Raw genomic sequence first — 9,657 nt, 5'->3', positions numbered from 1 at the left:
CCCCCCCCCCCTTTTATTAATATAGAAGAAGATGGGGATTGTATGGATGTTGTTCTGGAGTTAAGCAGACACCGGGGTTACCTGTTACAAATATAGTAATAGTGTAGGGTTGTTTTGCATTAGCTTTTCTAAATAAGATTTCTTCCAAATAGTGTTCCTGAATCTGTTTTGGAAACCTCCTTTATCGTTGGATGGCTGCTCTGAGTTTGTCAATACTTCCCCTTTCCTTCATTCCTGACTTTCTGCGTTATTTCCTTTCTTTTATTCCCACCGTACCACCAAGATTTGCTTGGAGGCCACATGTATTTGGAAAATGGAGGAATAATCCTTTAATGGTACAAAAAGGTGACTTCAGTTAAACAGAGAAGGGAAGAAAATAGAATGAACACAAGGTATAGAAAGTATAGGGTGATAACAGGAGGAGAAGACGTGTAGCAAAGCAAAGTTAAGATACATAACTAATTGTAAGTAATCCAAAAGCCAGATCATGTTTCCATTATAGTAAGTGAAAAATCTGTAGAAGGCATTCTTGATCAACCATTATTTTGTTTTTGGGTTAATCCTGTTAGTGGATCAGGAGAACATGCCGTAGTGGAAAGTAATTTTCCTGAATTGCAAACTTTAAAATATAACACAATAGGATTTTGCAAAATAGTACTGTTTGGCTTAAAATAACAGACCTCACGTATAGAAATACCTAAGCTATATTGAAAATGGACAATGTTGTTTTTTCAGATAACAAAGCGGACAGCAAGGTTGGTTGCTGAATGGCAGTGTGTTGGATTTTGCCATGGTGTTCTGAATACAGATAACATGAGCATCGTAGGACTTACTATTGACTATGGCCCTTTTGGGTTTATGGACAGGTCAGTATGGCATAATGATCTGAAATGCTCTGCAAAATCTGACTATTTTTGTTTCTTTTCAACTTTCTTTTAAATGGATGTATGAACCTTATTTGTAATAAGGACAATTAAATTAGCTGTAATTATCCTTCATTTATTTATGGTTTTTTTTCTAATCTCTACTTGTCTTATCTCTGTCTAGACCAGCAGTACTTAAGCCTGGCCAGATCCAGCCCCTAGTGTCGTATCATCCAGCTAGCAGGGCTCCTCACAGGTCTGAAAATGTGGTGGCTGGGGGAGTGGTAGCACTGCTCCCCTGTTGCCAAATTTCTGGACCTCTGGGGAGCCTTGGGGCCCTGTGTGCTAGATCCAATGCACAGGGATGCAGGGCACAATCCTTGTATGCAGGCTGGAGAGGGGTGGACCTGATTCTAGCAGGCAGGGGCCAGCCAAGTCCCCATAAGGCCTGATCTTGGTGTGTGGGGCTCAGTCTGGCTTGCAGACATGCCGTGTTCCACTCATTTAGCCCATGGGGTCAAAAGCTTGAAGACCACCAATGTAGACTGTTTCTCCTTTGGCATTTATTTTGTCTTTGAAAGGTTTTGGGTCAGGTCTGGATTAGCCAAAGAACAGCAGGGGAAGAACTTAGACGAATGCTTAGATGAATAATTAGGGAGAAATGTCATAACTAGCAGCACTATTCCTTTTTGGAATTTCTAGTGTCCTAAAGGATCTAACCAATTAACTAGAAGAATGCTAACCATTTCTTTGTTTGTAGATATGACCCTGAGCACATTTGCAATGGTTCTGATAATACAGGACGCTATGCTTATAACAAGCAGCCAGAAATTTGCAAATGGAATCTAGGGAAGCTTGCTGAAGCTTTAGTCCCTGAATTGCCCTTGGAGATCAGCGAACTCATTCTGGAAGAGGAGTACAATGTAGAATTTGAGAAACATTATTTGCAGAAGATGAGAAAGAAGCTAGGACTCATTCAGCTGGAATTAGAAGAAGATAATAAATTGGTATCTGAACTCCTAGAAACTATGCATCTCACAGGTTAGTGAGGAAAAAGAATATAATGTGCAATCAATTTTACCTAATAATGTGAACATTTAAAAAATAGTTAACAAGAGACTAGTTTTCTCTTAAACACAAACAAAAATTGCTTCAAAAGTTTTATTATATTTAAAGAAACAAATTGGATCACAAACCTCAAGTTAAAGCTACACAGTCATATTTAATCTTTCAAAACAAATATAATTGTGGGTTTGGTTTTGTTTTAGGTGGAGACTTCACAAACATTTTCCGGTTGCTGAGTTCTTTCTCAGTAGATGTGGATTTTCTTAAATTTGAGGAATTTCTAGAAAAAATTACCAATCAGTGTGCTTCCATGGAAGAATTGAAAGTTGCTTTCAAGCCCCAGATGGATCCAAGGTACAAATTAAATAAACAATCATTTTTTTTATTGGGGTTTTCAGACATCTCCATAGTATTGTTAATTTTTGTTTGTTTTTAATGTTTAGGGTAGTGTTAGAATGATGTTGTAGCCGTGATAGTCCAGAAATTATGCAAGAGGCATGGGTTTCTTAGGGTGATATTTTTTTATTGGACCAACTGCATAGTTGGGATAGAGTTAGACACGCTTGCAATGCAAGAGATTTTTAGTATTGAAAACATACCCACAAATTAAGTGTGATGTATACAGTGGCAGTACACATTCTCTGTTACCCTGTCAGAATTTCTAGGCCTGTGATTAGAGGGCATATCTTTTTTCCCCCCACCACACTTAGCTTCTCTGCTGAGGTCAGCCAGGGTTGCCTAATTTGGTAGTTCTGAGATGTATTTCGCTAATAACTAGATTTAAACCACCAAATAAATGTGTCACATCCTGCCAATAATCTTTAACACCCTGTGCTAAATATTCTGTATACTTCCCCAGAGACATCCAGTTACCACTTCTAGGGCCAGATTCACTAGTACACAGCTGTTCTGCACTCTTCTGGTAGCACAGAGCAGCTGTAAATCTGTTGCATCTGGCACTTACCTTGGGATTACCAATGTGCTGCATTACTGGAGCAGTGGAAAACAGAGACTCACTAAGAGGTGACCCTTACATTTCTTGCTTGCTCCTAGTATATTTTTATGGTAGATCTTGTACATCTGTTTCAAGGCTCTTACTCCCTTTCCCCCCATTTAGCAGATATTATGTCGATTACAAAACCATTTACTTAGCTTTAATTCTTTTCCTCTAGGTACTGATACTGGAATTGTCAATCTGAGTAGAAACCATAACTGTAGAGCATAAGTAAGAATGCTCACACATTTTGCTGTCCTGACAAGGTGATGATAGTTGTATATCAGTTTTTAGGTGGTGGCGTTGAGTTAAATTTCAATTGAAGTGTGGTAAATTAGAAACAAAAATGGGAAAAAATCTAAGAAGTTAGTTATTTCTTACTAAATCAAGCTTCAGTTTGGATCTTCACTTTTAGAATGATGAATATGTGTCTTGCTATATGGACATATTTCATTAAACAGCTGTGGATGTGGCAGTCCTTTTGGGATACTACATTCAGACTTTGAACATAAAAATGAATAAAGCCAAATCAGTACAGAAATAAAGGTTTTTTGTGCAGTACTGTATTACACTGAGTGTGACAACTATTGTACACTAACACTTAAATGCCATAGTGTGCGTTAGATGCATAGATGAGAATTGAAGAGTAAGTTATTTGGAGGAAAAATCAAGTCTTCTAGGTAATGAGCTGTCCTTTAGTTTCTGGGAGAGCAGGGATGGTAGGACCTCATGTCTTTTTAGCTCCTTTCTGTAAATGAATTGATTTGATTTACAAAGTTTATTTTAGATGACTTGGTTGATGCTGCATGGAAAAAGTAGTGTTTAAAAAAACCAAATATCTTGCTTGTTTAGACAGTGAGGTGGAGAAGTTGATTGAACCTAGTATTCAGAATGCTGTAAAACTCTTGGACTGTTAGCCTGAGCTTGAAAGCTAATCAAAACAATGCCAAAACAACTTGGATGTTAAAGGACCCCATTAGTAAAAGTAGTAATTTCCATCCTATAATTTTAACAAATTATCCCTAGTTAATGTCATTGCCACTTTATTTTTAGCAGAATATATTAAAGCCATTATGCACTAAATTAGCTAGGGGTATCTTGCCCAGAATCACTTCTAGTACAATTGGTTAATATATAACAAGTCTGTGATTTTATTAATTTATGGTGTGATTAGACGATAATAACAGTATGTTGATACCCAGTTTTTCCTAAAGCTTTCTCTTGTCTAGATGCAGTATTTGTATTATTGCACTGTCATGCCTATAAGTATACCCCTCCTCCCCACAGTTAAGGGTGAAATCCTGTTAGAGCTTTCACTATACAAAAATACTGAACTGAGATTTTTCAAAACTGCCTGAAGCTTAGACAGTTTTCAGTAGCTTCAATGAGGATGGTTCATCTAAATCCTCTGGGGTTTTAAAAACCTCAGGTTTACAGTCTAGACTTCACATAACGCTACGAGTGAATAAATGGGAGTATGAGGGAAGAGTGAAATGAATGTATTCTTATCATGGTTTGTTGCATGCTGTACTTACACAGTAAAGACTAAATTGCTGGGGGAAAAACAGCATACACTACAAAAAGCCAGTCCTTACCTGTCAATTAACTGATTTTTTTTTCCCTCTTATCTCTAGACAACTTTCCATGATGCTGATGTTAGCTCAGTCTAATCCTCAACTGTTTGCTTTAATTGGAACAAAAGCTAATATAAATGAAGAATTAGAACGCATAGAGCAATATTCTAAATTGCAGCAGTTAACAGCAGCTGACCTACTCAGCAGAAATAATAGACATTGGACAGAATGGTTGGAGAAATACAGGTGAGATTTATTAAATGGTGAGTTTGTTCCATTTGTGCTCCATTACACTTATGGAGCAGCAGTGTATATGACCACTAAAAAGGATTAGCTCACTGTTGGTAAAATGCAGAATCTGGGATGATAGGCTGCAACAGGGGATTGGTGTCCCATTTTCTTTGCAGGCCGTAGGTTGCTGGCCTCTGGTCTGGAACAATTAGAAGACTGAACTACCACAGGCTAATCTGTGGTACTATGAATGTTAGAATAATGTATGTACATGCTTAATATGTTTATCCTTCAGAAACCTTAAAACTTAATTAGCATTAAATCCAGCATGGCATTACTACATTTAGGTGCAATCATGTGCAACTAGTGCCTCCTGATACTGGGGAGGCACCAGTGGCTGATTGCTGACCAAGGTGGGGTGTCCCCCCTGGGTACTGGTGGCCAGTCGCTGCCACCAGCACTTCTCTCTGCACCTCTACAATCTTGAGGGGGGCACTGGCCAGTGAGAGCCAATCTCAGAGGGGGGCACATGCCCCCCCTCCTCCCATTTCCCCCTACACATTGCCAATGGGTACAATCAAAAATTTTGACTTTAGGGTCTAGTGTATATCTTGCATATCTATTGCATTATGGTAAAGCAAGATGCAAACACTTCAGCAACAGAAGTAGTTCTGTTTAAGAGTTGGTGAGGGGTAACTTAAGGCAAAACAAAATGTGGAGGTCCAGTCACTGTTCCACTAAAACAGTGATTCTCAGCTGTGGTGCTGTGAGATCCTTTCAAGGGTGCCATGTAATATTAGCACTGTCGGGTTTGTTAACGCTATTCACAAGGTAAACCCAAAGATTTCAAATAGGAAGCCATAGTCTTAAAAAATTCTGACCTGTTGTGGACTTTGAGTTCTTTGCAACAGAAGGATTGCTGTCTCTTTCTATAGTCAAAAAAATAAGTGAAAACTAAGGTAGTATTTTCCAGCAGGTGCCTTGAGTCTAAGGAGGCTGAGAACCACTGTACTAAGCCAACCTAGCACTTCATGGAAATATAAAAAAACTAAGCCAACTGAAAATTCTTTGTAAAGACTTACATCTATGTAAGGGAATCTCCATTGGCAGAGAGCTCATGGAGAATGTTGTAGCTGCCTTCCATTATTAAGTTCGGATTCCTGTTCTCACTTGTGCTGGAACCTTGTGACTTTGTCTGTCTGTCTGTCTGATTTATTTGTAGCCAGAATTAGTATTACTTAGGTAGAACCAATTGCTTCTAGTATATTCCATCTCTACCCTTTTATAAGTACCCAAGAGACCTAGGCAATGGAGTGCTTAGAAAAATGCTTGGAGAAACATGTGCTGTAATTAAAGAAACTAAGGTAGCATGATTATTAAACAGATTTTATCTGGCCAGATTTTAAATAAGCAGTGATGTTTTCTAAAAATTTGAAGTCTCCAGGAAACATGTCTTTTGGTTGTCTGTTGCTTTGCAGTGGCTGAACTTCAAGAGCTAACTTCTGATGAACTATGAAATACATTCTTAAATGCAAGGGATTTGTTTTGTTTTTTTCGGGGGGGGGTTAAGCCAAGTACCATATTAACTTGAATCTAAGATGACCCTCCAATAATTAGATTATGTATACATGGACAATTTCTAATTTAAAAAAAAATTTTTTTTCCATGTTTTGAATCTAATTATTGAAGGATCACTTTTAATTCATTCCCCTGCCACTGCATGGGGGCAGGCAGTGAGGAGGCAGGTGACATGGGGAGGTCAAGGAGCTTGCCCCTTGCTTGTGTCTGCCCCTTCCCAGCCTCTGCTCCTCCTTTTCCTCTCCCCTCCAGCCTCTCCTCTTTGCATTCATCCTCCCCTTCACCTTTCTTCTACATCAGCAAGCTCTGTCCCCATTCTAGCCTGGGGCATAGAGCATGGCCCCAACCCAGCCTCCAAAGCAGCGATGTGTGCTGCTGCTGCTACAGAGCCGTGCTCAGTGACCCAGGTTGCATCATAGAAAGGGGCCTTCTGGCACATACCAAAGGTAAGGAGGGGTTAGAAAGGGGCAGATGGGGAGCAGAGGCTGTGTGGTGGGGGAAGGGAGGCAAGAGGCTGTTGGTGGGAGGTGGCAGGCGGATGGCAGCTGTTGCTGGAGCCTGAGCCACAGCAGTCTGTCCCCACCCCGTCCTTGTATTAAATTCTAAGACGGGCTTCCCCCCATGTTAAATGGGGAAAATAACCTTGTTTTAGAAATAACAAAATTTCTAAATCAGTATTTCGGATTATAGCAACAGGATTTATAGGCAATGTTTTCAACATCTTTGGTTTGCAGGTCCTTGTATTATGGGAAAATAGACCCAGACCATTTGAACCAAATAAACCAAACAGAACTCCCAGTTTGTTTCTGCTTGTTTAATTTCAGAGCCCGCTTAGAAAAAGAAATAGAAAATGTTAGTGCTATTGATACCTGGAATGCTGAACATGTGAAAGTTATGAATTCAAACAATCCAAAATATATTTTGAGAAACTACATTGCTCAAAATGCCATAGAAGCAGCTGAAAATGGTGACTTCACAGAGGTACAGTATTGCTATTTACCATGGCTTTATAATGATGGACATGATAGCCCCTATTTTCCAAATGAAAGCCAGGAATGTAACGTGACAGTCCGGGTTAGTTTTGAAGGGGAGGTGGTGTAGTGATTCAAACTAAAGGAAGGGACCAAGAAATTCCTTAATTCCCACTCCCAGCTCCTGTTCCAGAGTGGTTTGTGGCCCGGTTGTATGGTGTAGAATGAATACTTGCTTTCCCCATCTGTCGAGTAGATGCTTGTTTTCCAGGAGTGTTGGGAATTCGTTTGTACTTCTTGTACTGTTAAAAGTGGTGCCTTAATATTTGGGTACCTACTAATTTTGATAATATTTCAATGGTAATGTAAGTATAGTTTAAGATGATAAGCGTCTCATTTAAACAGAGTGCCATAATGATTCAGAACCTATAATGTTTCACATGAATCTATTTTCAGACTACTTGATATGTTTATTTCACCATGTTCTTTGATCTGTGGCTCAAACTTCATACATAGCTAATAACTAACGGTTATTTTGAACCTCTTAACATTTCAGTTCTTGCTTTCACCCTAGGTAAGAAGGGTGTTGAAGCTGTTGGAGGATCCATTCCAAGAGACAGAAAGTTTCAGTGAGGTACAGGAAGAGCCAGAAGAGGAAGAAATAGTTGCTGCAGCTGCTGCTTGTGCTGAAGCGACCAGAAGCAAACCTCCATATTGCAGTAAACCTCCCATCTGGGCTTCAGAACTTTGTGTCACGTGATCTTCATAATCGCCTTGTTTTTGCTTTCACTGCAGATGGAAGATTTTGATCTATCTTCAGCAGTGGGGGATCAGCAAGGCAAAGGCAAAGTACTATTAAGTCAGTGAAACAGTTCATTTGGATGTGCCTGCAACTACATTTTAGCAGTGCTTATTTTGAAGCAATCATGGATCATAGGTTTAATAGATGAAAGACAATCAGCATCCATATACACCATTTGCTTCATGAATGACTTTCCTTTTCCTCACCATATTACAAGTAGAAAGTGGTATTTCATGTTTGGGTGCGCACAGTTTTGAACGTCCAAATTCAACTGTTTTTATGTGAAGACAAAAATAACAAGTCAGAAGTCTGATCTATTTTTGTCTGATTTTGACCTAATAGTACTTCCAAAATGTGTTTAATGCTTTTACTATGCAGGGAAGTTTGATCCTCTGTAATGGAGGAATAGGCTTGTTACTGCTTATTTGAAGCTATGTTTCATTTAATTGACTAGTTCATTTTTTGTGAACCTTTTGATTGATGATGATTTTTTTTGAATATTTGTGCAGGTTAGAGTGTAGGGGAAGGAACCAGAGGGTCATTTATTATAAAATGCAATATGAAGAGCAGAATCAGGGGAAACTAAATGCATTGCATTTGAAAATCTTGGCAGAAAACATTATGCAACTTCTGTATGTTTGTGTATGATATACACATCTAAATAGTTTTTTAAAAACATTGGATTGCAACTTGTAAGCCAATTGACTTAAACAGGCCATTTAACCAAATTAGTTTGTTCCCTGTAAAGTACCCAATAGAGGTTCATTATCTGCTTATGCAGTTGACATGATTTCTTCTGACATTAAAGTGGCGGATATGGGCTTATTCATTCTTCATTATTCAGCAAGATTCTTGTATTTCTACTTTTCCAATGTAGTCTTCCACCCATCACATATGGTCCCTACAAATGTTAAACATGGAAGTTGCCTTTCTAGTGTTGCTGAAGCGTGGTGCTTTCTGGGCATACACAAAGGATTCCCCCTCCCCTCTTGCTAATGTTATGCAATTTAGGTTCTGTTTTAATATTTTTATTTATATCAAGTGAACAGCATTTAACTCTGAGCTTTTCCTACTGAACTACCAGCCTGCAATGTAAAGCTGTTCCTTCTTAATACAGAGCATTAAGGGACCTGATGAAGTAGGTGTTTCTGACTAAGCATAAACCTAATAGCAAAAATGTGTTTTAGACATTAAAACAGTTTTGGGCACCGTTAATATCCTAAATTTAGTTTTTAGTCCAAAGCGTAGTAGTTGAAATTATTATTTTTAAAGTAATATTTAAGTGGCGATTTATTTAGAACTTAATGTACACACATAATTATGCAAATACTAGTGGAAAATAAAGCAAAGCAAATTTTAAATAAATATAAGTGTTTGGTGGGGAGAAAGGGGAAGGAGTGATGGCAAGGATAAGAAACAAACATCCTTAATAATTTTCACTTAAAATTTTTAGCCAGCTCATTGCTTGGAGAGTTCTCAATCTGAACCTTATCATAGTAAGATTTTTCCATCTTGTTACAAAAAGAGAAGGCTTCCCATACCAGTAAGTAGAAGAATGCTGAAAATGTACATAGGTTTG

At 38.5% G+C, this 9,657-nt stretch overlaps 1 protein-coding gene across 1 annotated transcript in view; it reads left to right on the top strand.

Moving 5' to 3' along the window:
* SELENOO (selenoprotein O) overlaps window positions 1–9,651 on the top strand; it is a gene marked incomplete at its 5' end in the record, with an annotated part of 25,206 nt that extends 15,555 nt beyond the window's left edge. The window contains 6 exons of the mRNA XM_019509249.1: window positions 736–866; window positions 1,624–1,904; window positions 2,132–2,282; window positions 4,557–4,742; window positions 7,130–7,286; window positions 7,851–9,651. Coding sequence (XP_019364794.1) covers window positions 736–866; window positions 1,624–1,904; window positions 2,132–2,282; window positions 4,557–4,742; window positions 7,130–7,286; window positions 7,851–8,045 — 1,101 coding nt within the window. The remainder of the gene's footprint in view (window positions 1–735; window positions 867–1,623; window positions 1,905–2,131; window positions 2,283–4,556; window positions 4,743–7,129; window positions 7,287–7,850) is intronic.
* Window positions 9,652–9,657: the final 6 nt, after the last annotated feature.

The sequence above is a fragment of the Gavialis gangeticus genome, unplaced genomic scaffold (assembly GCF_001723915.1).
Source record: "Gavialis gangeticus isolate Ggan-Ray unplaced genomic scaffold, GavGan_comp1, whole genome shotgun sequence".
NCBI classification, from domain to species: domain Eukaryota; kingdom Metazoa; phylum Chordata; order Crocodylia; family Gavialidae; genus Gavialis; species Gavialis gangeticus.
Note: the sequence above shows the minus strand (reverse complement) of the source record. Positions and strands in the feature narration are given on the sequence as shown.